The 21,439-nt window shown below is 42.0% G+C and overlaps 1 protein-coding gene across 1 annotated transcript in view; it reads left to right on the top strand.

Annotated features, from left to right (window-relative positions):
- ighmbp2 (immunoglobulin mu DNA binding protein 2) overlaps positions 1 to 21,439 on the top strand; it is an 86,279-nt gene that overhangs the window by 42,004 nt on the left and 22,836 nt on the right. The window contains exons 11-12 of the mRNA XM_072272259.1: positions 1,907 to 2,089; positions 16,225 to 16,343. Of these exons, the coding sequence (XP_072128360.1) occupies positions 1,907 to 2,089; positions 16,225 to 16,343 (302 nt within the window). The remainder of the gene's footprint in view (positions 1 to 1,906; positions 2,090 to 16,224; positions 16,344 to 21,439) is intronic.

The raw sequence follows: 21,439 nt of genomic DNA, 5'->3' as shown, positions 1-21,439 counted from the left end.
GTTTAATCTATATCTCTGAAGATACTCTGCTGGTAAGCAGCATGAGCTTTGATTGCCTATAATTGTTAGCTTGTGAGGAATTAGGATCCCTTGGGCTACTCAAAATTGGCTTTTATTTTATTCAGATAGAGAGTGTAGTCTACGGAGGCCTTTTTGAAAACAATTTCTGGTCTCATCCTGTACTTGCTTAATACAGAAACTTGTATACAATGCCTTCTGCATTTATTTTCTGATGCTAATACTCTTAATTAGGGTTCTTTGGCCAATTCTAGACCAGTTTGAGCCATCTTATATATCAGATGGGCCAATTGAACACAAACCAAGATCAAATGTGGTGTCTTCCTGATATGCAAGCCTCAGCTTTTAACCACATTAGCTCACTCAGCAGCCCAGGAGTACTTTAGAGTAATAATATTTCAGAAGATTTTTAATAGTAATTGATTGACTAAGGTTCTACTGAAGTACTGAAAACATAATGCAGTGAGTATATTGTTAGGAGACTATTATGCGGGAGGCTTATGTGTTCAGTGTAGCAATGAGCCTTACAGACTTAAAGTGTAATTTCAAGTTTATACCAAGTTTTGGGGTAGAGGTTATCAACAAGCTAGTATTGAATATTTAATTGCAGCAGTGCCAGATGCATTGCTGCATCAGGTCTTTTGCTGTACTAAGCAACACACACAAAAATGCTGGAGGAACTCAGCAGGTCAGGTGGCATCTATGGAAAAGAGTAAATAGTCAACGTTGCAGGCCAAGGCTCTTCTTCAGGACTGCTCTGTACTTCAGGACTTTGTTGTATTATTTACTTTACCGAGAGACCAGCACTCATAAAGGGTCTGAGCTTATGGCAAGTCCATAATATGTGCTGCTAACCAAGACAGAAAAAGTCACGCTTGTATAATGAGGAGAATTTTTTTTTACCATTGTAATGTTACTGTAGAATATCCTCAGGCACTGAAAACACTTTGAAAAGCAAGGATGTAACTTTGAAAAGAGTGTTGAGACTGTGATTAGATGTTACTGAATGGCAAAGCAGGAATAGTGGGCTAACTGACCAACTCCTCCTCCTTTTAATAATATTCGGTAACATTATCTCCCAGATTTCCTTCCACTTTGCACATTACTTCACCTTAATTATACATAGGTGATTCACTGACCTCATTTAGAACTCCATACCGGTAGCATTGCCCTTAGCGAATGAACTGCAGCAAATCAAAGAGGCAGACCACCATAAGGAACATGTAAATGTGGGCACAAATGATAAATGGACTTTATTAGGAATTCTATGATTAATTAATTTTGTGAAAAAATACCACAGTGCTCTTTTTCATTTTGCCATGTTTATGGATAGCCTTAACAGAGGTTTGCAGAAGTAAATTGCAGGACCCTTCTATGTATTAATACCTATGCAGAATTTTGAGGGTAGAAAATGTTGCCAAATTTCATTTGTAGGAGCTTTGTGCTGGACACAAAGTTGACTGCATCGATTAGGTACTCCAATAATTTTCTGGGTTTTCTTCTTACAGATTTTCTTTTATAATAAATACAACTGCAGCTTGTTTATCGAATCATGCAAAATGTTTTTAATCCAGTACTGAGTAATGATGTTCAGTCCTGCACAACATCAGTCTGTTTTCAGATACTTCACAGAAGTACACATTGAATATGCAATTTGGATGCTGTATTATGTTCAATTTGAAATGCTAATTAGTTTATATTACCTTTTATAAGGTAATAAAAGCCTAGTCGAGTTTAGTGCAGTGTAATTAAATTTTGCATATAATCAGTAAATTTGGTCTGCCAAATAATATCCTTAAAAACTCATGTGGTTAGACCATAACTGAATGTATTTGCCTACCATCTCCGGATTTTCTTTATAGCTTAACTGTTTACCCATTCCCAACAGGGCTGCAGCTAATGGCTTATCACTCAGTTTGATGGAGCGGTTAATCCAGAGATATGGTGAGCGGGTTGTGAAAATGCTGACTGTACAGTATCGAATGAACAATGCTATAATGCAGTGGGCCTCCAGACAGATGTATGGTGGACGACTTGTGGCTCACGAGATGGTGGCAGCACATCTGCTAAAGTAAGCACAGTGACGGAATAAAAACTGAAAGTGCTTGAAACAATCAGTGCATTGGCAACTTTCCAAGAAAGAGAGAGAAAAACAGAGTTAATAATTCAAGGCAATGACCTTGAAGATGCAAGAAATTTGACAGATTCACCTATTCACTACTTCAGCATCATCACAGATAATGCCTGACTCCTCTTGACGACAAATTGTCATCTTAAATCCTTCTTTACCTTCACCATTCACTTTCTTTAGCACAGAGTTTGTGGACTTTGTCACCAGAATTGAACCCAGCCATTCAGTTGCCTTTCTTGGCATCTTTTTTCACCCAGACCATTACACTAAATTTCTGCCATCTCTCTCTCTCTCTCTCTCCCCCCACCCATCATGCCATTGTAAAATCTCCTTTTCATAGAGCTTCTATTTTATTTTCCATCATATCAGTCACACATTGATTGCTGTACTTCTTAGAGTCATAGAACACTACAGCACGGAAACAGGCCCTTCAGCCCATCTAGTCATGCCAAACTATTTAAACTGCCTAGTCCCATCGGGCTGTACCCAGACCATAGCCCTTCATACCACTCCCACCCATGTACTTATCCAAACTTCTCTTAAACATCGAAATCAAAATCACATCCACCACTTGCGCTGGCAGCTTGATCCACACTCTCACTACCCTCTGAGTGAAGAAATTTCTCTTCATGTTCCCTTTAGACATTTCACCTTTCACCCTTAACCCATGACTTCTAGTTGTAGTCTCACCCAACCTCAGAGAAAAAAGCTTGCTTGTATTTATCCTTGTAATTTTGCATACCTCTATCAAAAGACGCCTCAACCTTCTACGTTCTGGGGAATAAAGTTCTAACCTACTCAATCTTTCCTTATAACTCAGGCCCTGCAGTAATGGTAACATCCTTGCAAATTTTCTCTTTCAATCTTATTTACATATTTCCTGCAGGTAGGTGACCAAAACCGCACTCCAAAATAGGCTTCTCCAACGTTTTATACAACTCCGACATAACATCCTAACTCCTGTACTCAGTACTTTGATCTATGAAAGCCAATGTACCAAAAGCTTTCCTTACAACCCTGTCAATCTGTGACGCCACTTTCAATGAATTACCTGTATTCCCAAATCACTTTGATCTACCACACTCCTCAGTGCTCCACTGCTCACCATGTAAGACCTACCCTGGTTGATCCTCCCAAAGTGCAACACCTCACACTTGTCTGCATTAAATTCCATCCGCCATTTTTAGCCCATTTTTCCAGCTGGTTCCAATCCTGTTGATAATCTTCCTCACTGTCCGCTACACCCCCAATCTTGTTGTCATCTGGAAATTTTCTGATCCAGTTAATCACATTATCATCCAGATCATTGAATTAGATGGCTAACGATATCTGACCTAGCACCGATCCCTGCGGCACCCACTAGTCACAGGCCTCCAGTCAGGGAGGCAACCATCTACTACCACTCTTTGGCTTCTTCTACAAAACCAATGTCTAATTCAATTTGCTGTCTCATCTTGAATGTCAAATGACTGAACCTTGTCAACCAACCTCCCTTGTGGGACCTTGTCATTTACTTTACTAAAGTATCCACTGCCTTGCCTTCATTAACTTTCCTGGTAACTTCCTCGAAAAACTATAAGATTAGTTAAGCATGACTTACCATGTACAAATCCATGCTGACTATCCCTAATTAGTTCCTGTCTATCCAAATACTCATAAATCCCTCCCTTAGAATACCTTCCAATAATTTTCCCACTAGTGATGTCAGGCTCATCAGCCTATAATTTTGTGGTTTATTCTTAGAGCCTTAAACAACAGAACTACATCATCCATCCTCCAATCCTCCAGTACCTTACCTGTTGCTAAGGATGATTTAAATATTTCTGCCAGGGCCCCTGCAGTTTCTGCACTTGCCTCCCACAGGGTCCAATGAAACACCTTGTCAGGCCGTGGGGATTTGTCCACACTAATTTGCCTCAAGACAGCAAACACCTCCTCTTCTTTAAACTGTATAGGGTCCGTGAAGTTGATGCTACTTTGCCTCACTTCTGTAGATTCTGTGTCCATTTCCTGACTAAATACAGATGCAGAAGTTCCATTCTAGATCTTCCCCATCTCTGTTGCCTCCATGCATGGATTACCATTCTGATCTTCCTGAAGACCAAATTTGTCCCTTGCAATCTCTTTGTTTTTAACATATCTATAGAAGCCCTTAGGTTTTCCCTTCACCTTGTCTGCGAGAGCCTTCTTTTAGCCCTCCTGATTTCTTTCTTCTGCATTCTGTTGCATTTCTTATACCTCATGTACCTCATTTGTTACTACCTACCTATACCTGCTTTGTACCTCCTTTGTTTCTTATCCGGAGCCTCAATATCTCTCAAAAACTAAACTTGTTATAGACAATAGACAATAGGTGCAGGAGTAGGCCATTCGGCCCTTCAAGCCAGCACCTCCATTCACTGTGATCATGGCTGATCATCCACAATCAGTTTCCAGTTCCTGCCTTATCCCCATAACCTTTGATTCCGCTATCTTTAAGAGCTCTATCCATCTCTTTCTTGAAAGCATCCAGAGACTTGGCCTCCACAGCCTTCTGGGGTAGAGCATTCCCTATATCCACCTCTCTCTGGGTGAAAAGGTTTTTCCTCAACTCCGTTCTCAGTGGCCTACCCCTAATTCTTAAACTGTGGCCTGTGATTCTGGACTCACCCATCAGCGGGAACATGCTTCCTGCCTCCAGCGTGTTCAATCCCTTAATAATCTTATACGTTTCAATAAGATCCCCTCTCGGCCGTCTAAGTTCCAGAGTATACAAGCCCAGTCGCTCCAATCTTTTGACATTTGACAGTCCCACCATCCCGGGAATTAACTTTGTGAACCTACGCTGCACTCCCTCAATAGCAAGAATGTCCTTCCTCAAATTTGGAGACCAAAACTGCACACAGTACTCCAGGTGTGGTTTCATCAGGGCCCTGTACGGCTGCAGAAGGACCTCTTTGCTCTTATACTCAATTCCCCTTGTTATGAAGGCCAGCATGCCGTTAGCTTTCTTCACTGCCTGCTGTACTTGCATGCTTGCTTTCAGTGACTGATGTACAAGAACACCTAGGTCTCGTTGTACTTCCCCCTTTCCTAACTTGACTCCATTGAGATAATAATCTGCCTTCCTGTTCTTACCACCAAAGTGGATAACCTCACATTTATCCACATTAAACTGCAACTGCCATGCATCTGCTCACTCACCCGGCCTGTCCAAGTCACCCTGCATTCTCATAACATCTTCCTCTCATTTCACACTGCCACCCAGCTTTGTGTCATCGGCAAATTTGCTAATGTCACTTTTAATTCCCTCATCTAAATCATTAATATATATTGTAAACAGCTGCGGTCCCAGCACTGAACCCTGCGGTACCCCACTGGTCACCGCCTGCCATTCCGAAAGGGACCCGTTAATCGCTACTCTTTGTTTTCTGTCAGCCTGCCAATTTTCAATCCATGTCAGTACTCTGCCCCAAATACCATGTGCCCTAATTTTGCCCACTAATCTCCTATGTGGGACTTTATCAAAGGCTTTCTGAAAGTCCAGGTACATTACATCCACTGGCTCTCCCTTGTCCATTTTCATAGTGACATCCTCAAAAAATTCCAGAAGATTAGTCAAGCACGATTTCCCCTTCATAAATCCACGCTGACTCGGACCGATCCTGTTACTGCTATCCAGATGTGTTGTAATTTCATCTTTTATAATTGACTCCAGCATCTTTCCCACCACTGACGTCAGGCTAACCAGTCTATAATTCCCTGTTTTCTCTCTTCCTCCCTTCTTGAAGAGAGGGACAACATTAGCCACCCTCCAATCCACAGGAACTGATCCTGAATCTATAGAACATTGGAAAATGATTACCAATGCATCCACGATTTCTAAAGCCACCTCCTTAAGTACCCTGGGATGCAGACCATCAGGTCCTGGGGACTTATCAGCCTTCAGACCCAACAGTCTATCCAACACCATTTCCTGCCTAATATAAATTTCCTTCAGTTCATCCATTTCCCTAGGTCCTTTGGCCACTATTACATCTGGGAGATTGTTTGTGTCTTCCCTAGTGAAGACAGATCCAAAGTACCTGTTTAACTCATCTGCCATTTCCCCATAATAAATTCACCCATTTCTGTCTTCAAGGGCCCAATTTTGGTCTTAACTATTTTTTTCTTTTCACATACCTAAAGAAGCTTTTACTATCCTTTATATTCTTAGCTAGTTTACTTTCGTACCTCATTTTTTCTCCACGTATTGCTTTTTTAGTTACCTTCTGTTGCTCTTTAAAAGTTTCCCAATCCTCCGGCTTCCCACTCGTTTTTGCTATGTTATACTTCTTCTCTTTTATTTTTATACTGTCCATTACTTCCCTTGTCAGCCACGGCCTCCCCTTACTCCCCGTAGGATGTTTCTTCCTCTCTGGAATGAACTGATCCTGCACCTTCCGCGTTATTCCCAGAAACACTTGCCATTGCTGTTCCACTGTCATCCCTGCTAGGGTATTGTTCCATTGAACTTTGCCCAGCTCCTCCCTCATAGCACCATAGTTTCCTTTGTTCAACTGTAATTCTGACACTTCCGAGTTTCCCTTCTCCCTCTCAGCTTGTAGATTAAAACTTATCATATTATGGTCACTACCTCCTAATGGCTCCTTTACCTCGAGGTCCCTGATCAAATCTGGTTCATTGCACAACACTAAATCTAGAATTGCGTTCTCTCTGGTAGGCTCCAGTACAAGCTGTTCTAAGAATCCATCTCGGAGGGACTCCACAAACTCCCTTTCTTGGGGTCCAGTACCAACCTGATTCCTCCAGTCTACCTGCATGTTGAAATCCCCCATAACAACTGTAGCATTACCTTTGCGACATGCCAATTTTAACTCTTGATTCAACTTACACCCTACATCCAGACTACTGTTTGGGGGCCTCTAGATAACTCCCATTAGGGTCTTTCTACCCTTAGAATTTCTCAGTTCTATCCATACTGACTCTACATCTCCTGATTCTATGTCCCGCCTCGCAAGGGACTGAATAACATTCCTCACCAACAGAGCCACCCCACCCCCTCTGCCCATCAGTCTGTCCTTTCGATTGGACGTATATCCTTGAATATTCATTTTCCAGGCCCTGTCCACTTGAAGCCATGTCTCTGTTATTCGCACAACATCATACTTACCAATTTCCAACTGTGCCTCAAGCTCATCCACTTTATTTCTTATACTCCATGCATTCATATACAATACTTTTAATTCATTACTCCCCTCACCTCCCATATCAATTCCTATTTCACTTGGCCATACTGTACGATCCCTTCTTGAGCTTTCTGCTCTGTTGATTCTGCTGTCTTTCTTAACTTTTATTATTCTCACTTTCCCTTTATCTCCGTCTTTATATTTCCAGTTCGTTCCCCCCCCCCCCACTGCTTAGTTTAAGCACACCCGTGTTGCAGGGGCAAACCTGCCTGCTAGAATGCTGGTGCCCCGCTTATTAAGGTGCAACCCGTCCCTTTTGTACAATTCATCCTTACCCCGAAACATACCCCAGTGGTCCAAGAATCTAAATCCTTGCTTCCTGCACCAGTTTCTCAGCCACACATTCAGATCCATTATCTCCCTGTTCTTGTCCACTCCAGCACGAGGAACTGGAAGCAAACCAGAGATAACCATCCTGGAAGTCCTGCTTTTCAGCCTTCTTCCGAGTTCTCTGAAGTCACGCTGTAGAATGTCTTTCCTGTTCTTCCCACGTCATTTGTGCCGACATGCACCACCCCTTCCGGATGTTCACCTTCTCTCTTGAGGATTCCCTGCCAATTGGTCCGTGACATCCTGGATCCCGGCACCAGGGAGGCAACACAGCATCCTTAAATCTCGCCTGTTGCCACAGAAAAACCCCTTTCTGTACCTCTCACTATGGAGTCTCCTACTGCCACGGCTCTGCCTGACATCTGTCTTCTCGGCTTTGCTTCAGTGCCAATTGTTGACTCGCAGACCTGACCGCCTCTCAGGCTGGCATCATCTTCTGTTCCGACAGCTTCCAATGTTATTCTTGACACTTATTCTGATAGGCGCGTATAAGCTTTGTACTCTCAAATTTTAACTTTTGAAGGCCTCCCATTTACCAAATACACCTTTGCAAGAAAACAGCCTGTCCCAATCCACACTTGCCAGATCCTTTCTGAAATTTTTTCCAATTTAGAATCTCAACCTGAGGAGTAGATCTATCCTTTTTCATAATTACCTTGAAACTAATGGCATTATGATCACTAGATGCAAAGTGTTCCCCTACACAAACTAATGTCACCTGCCCTGTCTCATTCTCTGATAGAAGATCAAGTATTTTGACCTTATTTCCATCTAAATACTAATAACTCAGCTTCTTCTTTGTCCCTTGAGGTATCTTGTGGTTTTAGTTATGCTTTCTCCTTGTGTACTTTTACGAGGGGTGATTGATAAGTTCATGGCCTAAGGTAGAAGAAGTCAATTTTAGAAGACCTAGCGCATTTATTTTTCCTACATTTACACACTTAGTCCAGTGGTTGTGGACCGGACGTATCCCTTCTTTGTAGAAATCGGCGTCTTGGACCTCCAGAAAGTGGTCCACAGTAGGGGTGATTGATAAGTTCATGGCCTAAGGTAGAAGAAGACGAGGAGAAACTTCAAACTTTCTGCATTTTCTCTCAAAAAAAGTTGAACTGCACATGCACGTAACGAGAGCTGTATAAACACATCTCCTTTACCTTAGGCCACAAACTTATCAGTCACCCCTGCTGTGGACCACCTGGAGGTCCAAGACGCTCTTGTTACATGCACATGCAGTTTAACTCTTTGAGTGATAATGCAGAAAGTTTGAAGTTAATAACTCATCTCCTTCTACCTTAGGCCACGAACTAATCAATCACCCCTGCTGTGGACCAGTTCTACAAAGAAAGGATCTGTATGCTCCACGACTGCTGGACTAAGTGTGTAAATGTAGGAGGGGACTATATTGAAAAATAAATGTGCTAGGTTTTCTAAAATTGACTCCTTCTACCTTAGGCCACAAACTTATCAATCACCCCTCATCTAATGCTGCCCATGCCTTTACTGCTGTTATCACTCCCTCAAAATTTACACTCACTCTTGGAAACTAGACTATATTTCCATTTCCCTTTCTAGCTAATGAATGTATTGTCTCTTCATAAATCTGTGCAAAACTTTTCTGTCTCACTGCTTGTGCGAATCTCGCTCATGTCATTCGGCACTCTTAGGGAATTGAAAAGATCTTTATTAAAGGCACTGATGTTAATGTGTCAGTGACAATGATAACCTGAATATCTTGCTCTTCTTGACCTGTCGATAGTGTCAAAAGCTATAGAAAACTTTGTTGCCCAGCTGGGTGAGACTGATCCTGCATGCTTTCATTCTCCTCTATCCAGACATTCACTTGCAGTGGCTTTTCTTTCCACATCATTACCTCCCAAAAGATCAATTGTTAACTTGTTGTGTGCCTCATGTGCTCCGACTGTGTGATGTCCTTCAGAAACACTTACTTGGCTCTATCTCACCACTATGCCCCACTGGTTTGGAAAACCCTCCCTAATGTTGATCTCTTTGTTTCTATTTTATGGATCTTAAAAATCTACCTCTAATCTTTGTGTCATTCTTGCTTTAATGTTTGGTATCAAATTTTGTTTGATAACACTCCAATGAAGTGTGTTGAGTTAATTTATTAGAGGTGTTAAACAAAATAGAAGGAGAATCAGAATCAGGTTTATTATCACCGGCCTGTGACGTGAAATTTGTTAACTTAGCAACTGCAGTTCAATGCAGTACATAATCTAGCAGAGAAAAAAAATAAAAATACTACTAATAATAAATAAGCAAGTAAATCAATTACATATATTGAATAGATTAAAAAACATGCAAAAACAGAAATACTGTATATTTTTTAAAAAGTGAGGTAGTGCCCAAAGATTCAATGTCCATTTAGGAATCGGATGGCAGAGGGGAAGAAGCTGTTCCTGAATCGCTGAGTGTGTGCCTTCAGGCTTCTGTACCTCCTACCTGATGGTAACACTGAGAAAATGGCATGCCCTGGGTGCTGGAGGTCTTTAATAATGGACGTTGCCTTTCTGAGACACCACTCCCTAAAGATGTCCTGGGTACTTTGTAGGCTAGTATCCAAGATGGAGCTGACTAGATTTACAACCTTCTACAGCTTCTTCTGGTCCTGTGCAGCAGCCCCTCCATATCAGACAGTGATATTGCCTGTGAGAATGTTCTTCACAGTAAAACTATAGAAGTTTTTGAGTGTATTTGATGTCATACTAAATCTCTTCAAACTCCTATTAAACTATAGCTGCTGTCTTGCCTTCTTTATAACTACATCAACATGTTGGGACTTTAGGTTAGGTCCTCAGAGATCTTGACACTCAGGAACTTGAAGCTGCTCACTCTCTCCACTTCTGATCCCTCTATGAGGATTGGTATGTGTTCCTTCGTCTTCCCCTTCCTGAAGTCCACAATCAGTTGTTTCATCTTACTGATGTTGAGTGCCATGTTGTTGCTGCGGCACCATTCCACTAGTTAGCATATCTCACTCCTGTACGCCCGCTTGTCACTACCGGAGATTCTGCCAACAATGGTGGTAACAACAGCAAATTTATAGATGGTATTTGAGCTATGCCTAGCCACGCAGTCATGTGTATATAGAGAGTAGAGCAGTGGGCTAAGCACACACCCTTAAGGTGCACTAGTGTTAATCGTCAGTGAGGAGGATGTGTGATCACCAATCCGCACAGATTGTGGTCTTCCAGTTAGGAAGTCGAGGATCCAATTGTAGAGGGAGGTACAGAGGCCCAGGTTCTGCAACTTCTCAATCAGGATTGTGTGAATGATGGTATTAAATGCTGAGCTATAGTCATTGAACAGCATGCTGACATAGGTGTTTGTGTTGTCCAGGTGGTCTAAAGCCGTGTGGAGAGCCACTGAAATTGCATCTGCCGTTGACCTATTGTGGCGATAGGCAAATTGCAATGGGTCCAGGTCCTTGCTGAGGCAGGAGTTTAGTCCAGTCATGACCAACCTCTCAAAGCATTTCATCACTGTCGATATGAGTGCTACTAGGTGCTGGTCATTAAGGCAGCCCACATTATTCTTCTTAGGCACTGATATAATTGTTGCCTTTTTTAAGCAAGTGGGAACTTCTGCTGGTTGCAGTGAGAGGTTGAAAATGTCTTTGAACACTCCTGCTAGTTGGTTGGCATAGGTTTTCAGAGCCTTACCGGGTAATCCATCAGGACTTTCCACCTTGCGAAGGTACACTCTCTTTAAAAACAGCCTAACATAGGCCTCTGAGACAGAGATCACAGGGTCATCAGGTGCAGCGGGGATCTTCACAGCTGTAGTTGTGTTCTCCCTTTCAAAGCGTGCATAAAAGGTATTGAGTTCATCTGGTAGTGAAACATCACAGCCATTCATGCTATTGGGTTTCGCTTTGTAGGAAGTAATGTCAAACTGGCCTGGTTAAAATCTCCCAAAACGATAGTGAAGGCGTTAGGGTATGCTGTTTCATGCACGTTGATCCCATTACTCAGATCATCTAAGGCCTGCTTGACATTGGCCTGAGGTGGAATATAAACTGCTACCAAAATGACCCCAGAGAACTCCTGTGGTAGGTAAAAAAGATGGCACTTTACTGCTAGATATTCCAGGTTTAGTGAACAGAATTGGGACAGCACTGATATATTTATGCAACAAGAAGAGTTGGTCATGAGGCATACTCCTCCACCTCTGCTTTTGAGAGACTCTATAGATCTATCCTGATGGTGTATAGTAAACCTGTTGATCTGGATCACTGCAGCCGGTACAGAAGGGGTTAACCAGGATTTCGTGAAACAAAGGACTACGTGGTCCCAATGTCCCTCTGATTCAGCACCCTGGCTCTGAGATTGCACGTTAGTCAGCAAGATAGTCGGTAACATGAATAACATTTTATTATTAAACCTGCAGATAAGAGGTAAGAAGTGTCAAGTGGGCTAGAAAAGTAAATAATAAAGAATAGTTCCTTAAGGCAGAAGAATATGGCATTAAGGCAGATTAAAAAAAAGATGGATTGAGAGCTATGAATAGTAAAAGAGGACAAATAGCAGGTGATTTGTTATCAATGTTTAGTGAACCCACATTTGATGCTAGAAAGCTGGGAATAGAAAGTAAGTGATCTGCACACTTATGCAAGTACTTGCAGCTAGATCAGGCGGTTATGATGTTTCAAGATAAATAATCCAAAAGTGCAAGGAAAAAAATAGGCTTCTTGGGCCTTTTGACCAGAGTATTAGCACTGAGTCTTAAGATTATTTTGTAGTAAGAACAATATTTTGTGTACTCAAAGCAATGATCGTAAAGTTTTACATGGCATATTTTATGTTAATAGTGTCTTTGAATGATGAAGCACAAAGTCGTAGCACAGAAGCCTATTTGGCTCATCATGTATGTGAGATATTGAAATATCCTACTGTCCTGCTTATTTACCAATTACTTTGAAACTTGTTTTTCAATTTTCTTTTGAAAATTACGTTTGAATCTGCTTCCTCAACCCTTCCGTGGAGTGCATTCCCAGTCACAGATGCTCCCTTTGAATTAAGAAGAAAAGGTTTTCCTTGGTTCTTCAGCTGGTCAATTTTTATCTTTAGCCTCAAACCACAACTTTTTTCCTTTCATTCCAGTCCTGAAAAAGGGTCTCAGCCCAAAACAACAACTACTTATTCAATTCCATAGATGCTACCTTACCTGCTGGGTTCCTCCAGCATTTTTTGTTTATTGCTGTGGACTTCCAGCATCTGCAGAATTTCTCATGTTTATCAAAATAATTCATTGATTTGAAATAATTTATCAGATCTGTCTCTTTTTCTCTACCAGTTTTTAAAAAATAACAATTCTGCCTATTTCCATTACTACAGATGACCAAAACCCCATTTTTAAAAAAAAATTGCAGCACCAATACAACCCTCCTCCTCAATCCCACCACTCCACTTTCCACCCGAACCCATGATTTTTTCCTGATAGTACTATTCCCAGAAGAGTGTTTATACGTATTTTAGTGCTTAACATCATTTCATTGCCTTTTTAAATCATGTATCTTATTTTTTCTCTTCAAACACTTTTTTCAAATGGTACTCTCCCCATACCTCTCTCTTCTAGCTTTCACCCCTTCAATAAAGATCCTTTTGCTTCTTTACTCTTTTTACAAATATATCACAGTTTATATTGCTCTCCTCTTCCTTCTATGAAATTGTAACATCTCATACTTTGATCTTAAATACAAAGTCTGCCATACCCAATAGTAATGCTACAGGTTCTGTTGGAAGATGACACTGCATTTTCAGGTCAATGAGTAAGGGTCTGTGCTGAAGTGAAAGGCACCAGGCAGTTGTGCAGTCACCCACATACGAGCAATATTCATCCAGTCATGCTGCCTTTTGCCTTTTACTCCCAAGCATTGACAATTGAATTGAGGCATACTAACAGACTGTATGTTATTTTTAGTGTGGGAAGATTTAGGATTGAAGTTTTGTAGTATAGAAACAACTTGATGTCTACAATGATTATTAGAGATCTCTTATGTCATGTTTTCCAGATCAGGCCCTTTAAACCCACCTTACAAGTAGCTTCAATTGTAAGAAGAAAGATGAGAAAATGCTTGATACACTTAACAGCTTGGGGGACATCTGCAGAGAGAGAGAGAAAAAATTAATGTTTCAAAATAATGGCTTTCACCAGAACTGGAAAGTGCTTGAGATAAAGCTTTAATAATCCAAAAAAAGCAGGAGGAAAAATAAAAATGGCAATCTCCCGGGGCAGGACTTCCCAACCCTTTTATGCCGTGAACCAATACCATTAAGCAAGGGTTCCTGGACTGCTGCAACCCCTGTCCTAGGGTGATAAATATAATACCTGAAATGACACACAAAAGGATGAACAGAATGTGAGTGGTTTTGGGATTTCCTTCAGGTATTCTGGTTTACTCGCCTTTCCCAAAGACTTATTGGCCGGTAGATTAATTAGCTGTTGTAAATGGCAAGTTGCCTGCAGGGTAGGTGTGAGAGGGTAGGTTGCAAGCAGATAAGGGGATTTCTCTGGGAGCAAGTATAGACCCTTAAGTAGAATGGCCTCTTATGTTGTGTGTAAATGTGAATTCTAGATGACAGAAATTGTGTAGGTATTCTGTGAGATGAACAATGAGGGCTTATTGTCACAAGTAATCATTTTGGAGGTTTAAGCGGAAGACGATAATGAGGATAGAGAGAAAAGTACAATGTTGGAATTGTGAAATGTAGAGCAGCAATTATTGAGATTTTGAAATAAAAGAGAATGACAGACATACTCATCAGGTAAGATAGCAACTCTGGAGAGAACAAAATTGAGTTAACATCACAGGGTATTGTCCTTCCATCAGAACAGGTCTATTCTGACACAAACTGGGAAGTCTGATTGTCCAAAACTGCTGAATTCAGTGTTGAGTCCCCAGGGCTACAAGATGTCTGGATGAAAGACGAAGTGTTGTTCATCATGCTTGTGCTGGGTTTCTTCTTTTGAGACTGAATGTGATGGGAAATTAAGTGACAGGCAATTGAAAGCTCAAAGTCACACTTGTAGACTGCATAGCAGCAACCTAATCTACATTTGATATTTCTATATGTGGTCAAATGATGCAGTGGACTAATTTGGAAGAAGTGTAAGTGAATTCACCTGGAAAGAAGGCTTGGGTGCCAAGATTGTGCAAAGGGAAGAGATGAAACAATACATGGAATGCTGTGTTAGCTTTTGCATTTAATAAGGTATTCACAAGGTTCTAATTAGAAGGACTAGCGGGAAAATGTTTGGCTTTATTTAAAGAAGATTGGAATTTATTATTTACAAAACTGATGTTTCAGCATTTGAATCTTGGTTAGACCAATCAGAGGTACCGTATTTGTTTTTAGCTCTGGAAAGACTTATTGATTTTGGAAAGTATAGAAGATCAAATTACGGAAAATATACAAGGTACGGATGTTTAACCCAATTTGTGTTCTAAGTTAGGAGATTGAACTTGCATCCGTGTTTAAAATGATAAAGGAATTAGATTGGCTGGTAATTGGATTTGGAGCACTGGAATTCTGGTAGGGTAAACCAGGGCAGAGCAACCTTTGAAATAGAAGTAGACCACTTAGCAGTGAAGCTGGAAAGCACCTTGTCATGCCAAGAGTACTTGAAATTAATGACTTGTTTGTTAGATTGTGTATGCTATTTAAATAGCAAATCTAAGAATGACTTCTGTGCTGTATGGGATATAGGACAAAGATGGAGTTGTAAATAGCAACTATGATTTAATCATGATGGAGCAAGCTTAAAAGGGCTGAATAATGTGCTTGTGAGCACACAAATTAACTTCCACTGGCACCATATCTGTTCTGTTGTAGGCTTAAAATCAAAGCTTGGTTTCTGATTTGTGAATATTGTGCCATTTTTTTTTAATACCAGGAACAATGGGTATTGACTGTACTTGGATTATCTTTTACAACTGCTGTGCTTAGAATGGATGTAACCTTTCATCTGCAATCCTGTCTTTAAAGAAAAACAGAACCCAAATCCCAATTCTACCTAATTTAAATGAGAAAAAAAACACATCTTTTTAAGTTCATTGCTCTCGTATATTTTTTTCTGTGTATCTCTGCACATAAACAAAAGTGAACAAGGTTTGTAAATTGGTTTTCATTAATGCATGACTATTAAAATACTGAATTCGATCCCATGAAAATAATTATGTGAGCAGGCAAGGTGACGAGCCGAGGAGTAGGAGGGAGGTGGGATAAAATAGTATTTATTTTTTCCAAGTGTCAAAGGCTAATAAAGACATCAAGTTACACAGAAATTAATTGTGTCCTGGCAAAATGTTGTAATAGTAATTATTGTAAAGGAGATCCCATCCACTCAGATGCGCACTCCAATTAATCATGTTTATTGACTTTGCTGTGTGGGCTGATTTGTCTGTTACAGCAATGCAAGTTTTTTGATGGATTGTTCCTTACTTATACACAGCAGTAGTTTTACTTTTCCATTAACTGCTGTTTTTATAATTCTTAGGGATCTGCCAGGGGTTGTTTCCACGGAAGAAACGATGATTCCATTGCTTCTAATTGATACCGCAGGATGTGGTCTGCTTGAAATTGATGAAGAAGATGAACAATCTAAAGGAAATAAGGGTACCGTATGATTAATTGGGATGAGGTTAGGTATATTCACAGAGTTTAGATTTTTTTGCCATAAATGGAGATAATTTTCTTGGAAGAGAAATTGCTTCACACTGCAATTTTGTTAGTTAATGCACGCAAGCTAAAATCTCTTGTGTGCCATTTTGACTTTGAATTTGTAATTGCCTACATGCTAAGTTCCTGAATATTTATTACAGCACAGAACACAAATACTTGGCATATTTAGTCCACACTAGTTTGTTCAATGAGAAATCTATTTAATCTCACACCCTTTCAATGGTTTTATTTTTCCCCTATTATGCGGTGATCAGTTATCTGGTCTGGAAATACTTCTCATTGGCAGTGGGGTCAAGAAATAAGGGACCTAGAGCAGAGATAGTTGGCACAGTGATTGGTTGGGTTCTGCAAAGCACAGCTATGAATAGTGGTGGAGGAAAATTCATTTTTAGTGGTCTCAGGGAATCTGGATAACTATCTCGATTGAGAAAGGGGAAATGCAGGGCCAAGGAGAGAAGACTGGAGTATATCTATGTGAATTGCTCTGACGTAGACTGTGTAGATTGAATGCTTTCTTTAGTGTTGTAACTATTCTGTTGTCCTGTAAAATTATATCCTATGATTTGACCCCTTTGTAATCAGAGTCAGATTTAACATCACTGGCATATGTCGTGAAATTTGTTAAATTTACAGCAGCGGTACAATGAAACACATGATAAATATAGGGAAAATGGCTGAGTTATATTGAGTATAAATGCGACTATTAAAGAGTTAAGTTAAAATAAGTAGTGAAAAAAACAGAGGTAAAAACGTAGTGAGGTAGTGTTCATGAGTTCAATGTTCATTTAGAAATTGGATAGCAGAGGGAAAGAAGCTGTTTCTAAATCGCTGAGTGTGTACCTTCAGGTTTCTGTAGCTCCCTCCTGATGGTAACAATGTGAAGAGTGCATCTTTTGGGTGGTGGGGCCCTTAATAACAGATGCTGCCTTCCTAAGGCACTGCTCCTTGAAGATACTACGGAGGCTAGTATCCATGATTCAGATTTCTGGATCATTGGGACCTCTTTTGGGGCAGGTGTGACCTGTACAAAAAGGACGGGTTGCACTTGAATCCCAGGGGGACCAATATCCTGGTGGGGAGGTTTGCTAAGACTACTGGGAAGAGTTTAAACTAGAATTGCTGGGGGGTGGGAACTGAAGTGAAGAGTTTGGGGAAGAGGCGGTTGGCTCATAAATAGAGAAAGCTTGGAGACAGTGTGTGAAGGAGGATACGCAGGTGATAGAGAAGGGATGTGCTCAGACCGATGGTTTGAGATTTGTCTATTTTAATGCAAGGAGTATTGTGAACAAAGTGGATGAGCTTAGAGAGTTGATCAGTACTTGGAGCTATGATGTGGTGGCCATTACAGAGACTTGGATGGCTCAGGGACAGGAATCCATTTAATCTCACCCCCTTTCAATGGTTTTATTCCAGTGCCAGGTTTTAGATGTTTCAGAAAAGACAGGGAGGGAGACAAAAGAGGTGGGGGCGTGGCACTGTTGATCAGAGATAGTGTCACGGCTGCAGAAAAGGTGGACGTCATGGAGGGATTGTCTACTGAGTCTCTGTGGGTGGAGGTTAGGAACAGGAAGGGGTCAATAACTCTACTGGGTGTTTTTATAGGCCACCCAATAGTAACAGGGATATCGAGGAGCAGATAGGGAAATAGATCCTGGAAAGGTGTATTAATAACAGAGCTGTCGTGGTGGGAGATTTTAATTTCCCAAATATCGATTGGCATCTCCCTAGAGCAAGGGGTTTAGATGGCGTGGAGTTTGTTAGACATGTTCAGGAAGGCTTCTTGACACAATATGTAGATAAGCCTACAAGAGGAGAGACTGTACTTGATTTGGTATTGGGAAATGAACCTGATCAGGTGTCAGATCTCCCAGTGGGAAAGCATTTTGGAGATAATGATCATAATTCTATCTCCTTTACAATAGCATTAGAGAGAGAGATAGGAACAGACAAATTAGAAAGCGTTTAATTGGAGTAAGGGGAATTATGAGGCTATCAGGCAGGAACTTGGAAGCTTAAATTGGGAACAGATGTTCTCAGGGAAAGGTACAGAAGAAATGTGGCAAATGTTCGGGGGATATTTGTGTGGAGTTCTGCATAGGTACATTCCAATGAGACAGGGAAGTTATGGTAGGGTACAGGAACCGTGGTGTACAAAGGCTGTAGTAAATCTAGTCAAAAAGAAAAGAAAAGCTTACGAAAGGTTCAGAGAGCTAGGTAATGTTAGAGATCTAGAAGATTATAAGGCTAACAGGAAGGAGCTTAAGAAGGAAATTAGGAGATCCAGAAGGGGCCATGAGAAGGCCTTGGTGGGCAGGATTAAGGAAAACCCCAAGGCATTCTACGAGTATGTGAAGAGCAAGAGGATAAGACGTGAAAGAATAGGACCTATCAAGTGTGACAGTGGAAAAGTGTGTCTGGAACTGGAGGAAATAGCAGAGGTACTTAATGAATACTTTAATTCAGTATTCACCATGGAAAAGGATCTTGGTGATTGTAGTCAAGAAGCATTCTGCAGATGCTGGAAATTCAAGCAACACACAAGGTTGCTGGTGAACGCAGCAGGCCAGGCAGCATCTCTAGGAAGAGGTACAGTCGACATTTCGAGCCGAGACCCTTCATCAGGACTAACTGAAAGAAGAGCTAGTAAGAGATTTGAAAGTGGGAGGGGGAGAGGGGGAGATCCAAAATGATAGGAGAAGACAGGAGGGGGAGGGATGGAGCCAAGAGCTGGACAGTTGATTGGCAAAAGGGATATGAGAGGATCATGGGACAGGAGGCCCAGTGAGAAAGAAAAGGGAGAGGGGGGGAAAAACCCAGAGGATGGGCAAGGGTATAGTGAGAGGGACAGAGGGAGAAAAAGGAGAGAGAGAGAAAGAATGTGTGTATATAAATAAATAACGGATGGGGTACGAGGGAGAGGTGGGGCATTAGCAGAAGTTTGAGACGTCAATGTTCATGCCATCAGGTTGGAGGCTACCCAGACGGAATATAAGGTTTGTTCCTCCAATCTGAGTGTGGCTTCATCTTTACAGTAGAGGAGGCCATAGATAGACATATCAGAATGGGAATGGGACGTGGAACTAAAATGTGTGGCCACTGAGAGATCCTGCTTTCTCTGGCGGACAGAGCATAGGTGTTCAGTGAAAATATCTCCCAGTTTGCGTCAGGTCTCGCCAATATATAGAAGGCCACATCGGGAGCACCGGATGCAGTATATCACCCCAGCCGTCTCACAGGTGAAATGTCGCCTCACCTGGAGGGACTGTCTGGGGCCCTGAATGGTGGTAAGGGAGGAAGTGTAAGGGCATGTGTAGCACTTGTTCTGCTTACAAGGATAAGTGCCAGGAGGGAGATCGGTGGGGAGGGAGGGGGGGGACAAATGGACAAGGGAGTCGCGTAGGGAGCGATCCCTGCGGAAAGCGGGGGCGGGAGGGAAAGATATGCTTAGTGGTGGGATCCCGTTGGAGGTGGCAGAAGTTACGGAGAATAATATGTTTCTCAAACGCATCTCCCCCATTTCACACACATCTGCTCTCACTCCATCCTCCTGCCACCTACCACCTCACCAGCCTCCGGGTCCAACATATTATTCTCCGTAACTTTCGCCATCTCCAACAGAATCCCACCATTAAGCACATCTTTCCCTCCCCCCACCTCTTCTTTCCGCAGGGATCGCTCCCTACGCGACTCCCTTGTCCATTCGTCCCCCCCATCCCTCCCCACCGATCTCTCTCCTGGCACTTATCCTTGTAAGCGAAATAAGTGCTACACATGCCCTTACACTTCCTCCCTTACCACCATTCAGGGCTCCAGACAGTCCTTCCAAGTGAGGCGACACTTCACCTGTGAGTCGGCTGGGGTGATATACTGCGTCCGGTGCTCCCAATGTGGCCTTCTATATATTGGCGAGACCCAATGCAGACTGGGCGATTGTTTCGCTGAACACCTACGCTCTGTCCGCCAGGGAAAGCAGGATCTCCCAGTGGCCACACATTTTAATTCTACGTCTAATTCCCATTCTGATATGTCTATGCACGGCCTCCTCTACTGTAAAGATGAAGCCACACTCAGGTTGGAGGAACAACACCTTATATTCTGTCTGGGTAGCCTCCAACCTGATGGCATGAACATTGACTTCTCAAACTTCCGCTAATGCCCCACCTCCCCATCGTACTCCATCCGTTATTTATATATAGACACACATTCTTTCTCTCTCTCTCTCTCTCTCCTTTTTCTCCCTCTGTCCCTCTGACTATACCCCTTGCCCATCCTCTGGGTTTTCCCCCCTTCCTCCTTTTCTTTCTCTCTGGGCCTCTTCTCCCATGATCCTCTCATATCCCTTTCGCCAATCAGCTGTCCAGCTCTTGGCTCCATCCCTCCCCCTCCTGTCTTCTCCTATCACTTTGGATCTCCCCCCCACCACTTTCAAATCTCTTAACTAGCTCTTCTTTCAGTTAGTCCTGACGAAGGGTCTCGGCCTGAAACGTCGACTGTAGAGATGCTGCCTGGCCTGCTCCGTTCACCAGCAACTTTGATGTGTGTTGGCGATTGCAGGGATGACTTGCAGCAGACTGAAAAGCTTGAGCATGTAGCTATTAAGAAAGAGGATGTGCTGGAGCTTTTGAAAAACATCAAGTTGGACAAGTCGCCAGGACCGAATGAGATGTACCCCAGGCTACTGTCGGAGGCAAGGGAGGAGATTGCTGAGCCTCTGGCGATGATCTTTGCATCATCAATGGGGACGGGAGAGGTCTCGGAGGATTGGAGGATTGTGGATATTGTTCCCTTATTCAAGAAAGGGAGTAGAGATAGCCCAGGAAATTATAGACCAGTGAGTCTTACTTCAGTGGTTGGTAAGTTGATGGAGAAGATCCTGAGAGGCAAGATTTATGAATATTTGGAGAGGTATAATATGATTAGAAATAGTCAGCATGGCTTTGTCAAGGGCAGGTCGTGCCTTACGAGCCTGATTGAATTGTTTGAGGATGTGACTAAACACATTGATGAAGGAAGAGCAGTGGATGTAGTGT

Source organism: Mobula birostris, chromosome 11 (genome assembly GCF_030028105.1).
Source record: "Mobula birostris isolate sMobBir1 chromosome 11, sMobBir1.hap1, whole genome shotgun sequence".
Lineage (NCBI taxonomy): Eukaryota > Metazoa > Chordata > Chondrichthyes > Myliobatiformes > Myliobatidae > Mobula > Mobula birostris.
The sequence above is the reverse complement of the archived record's forward strand: the minus strand, read 5'-3'. Positions and strand labels throughout refer to the sequence as shown.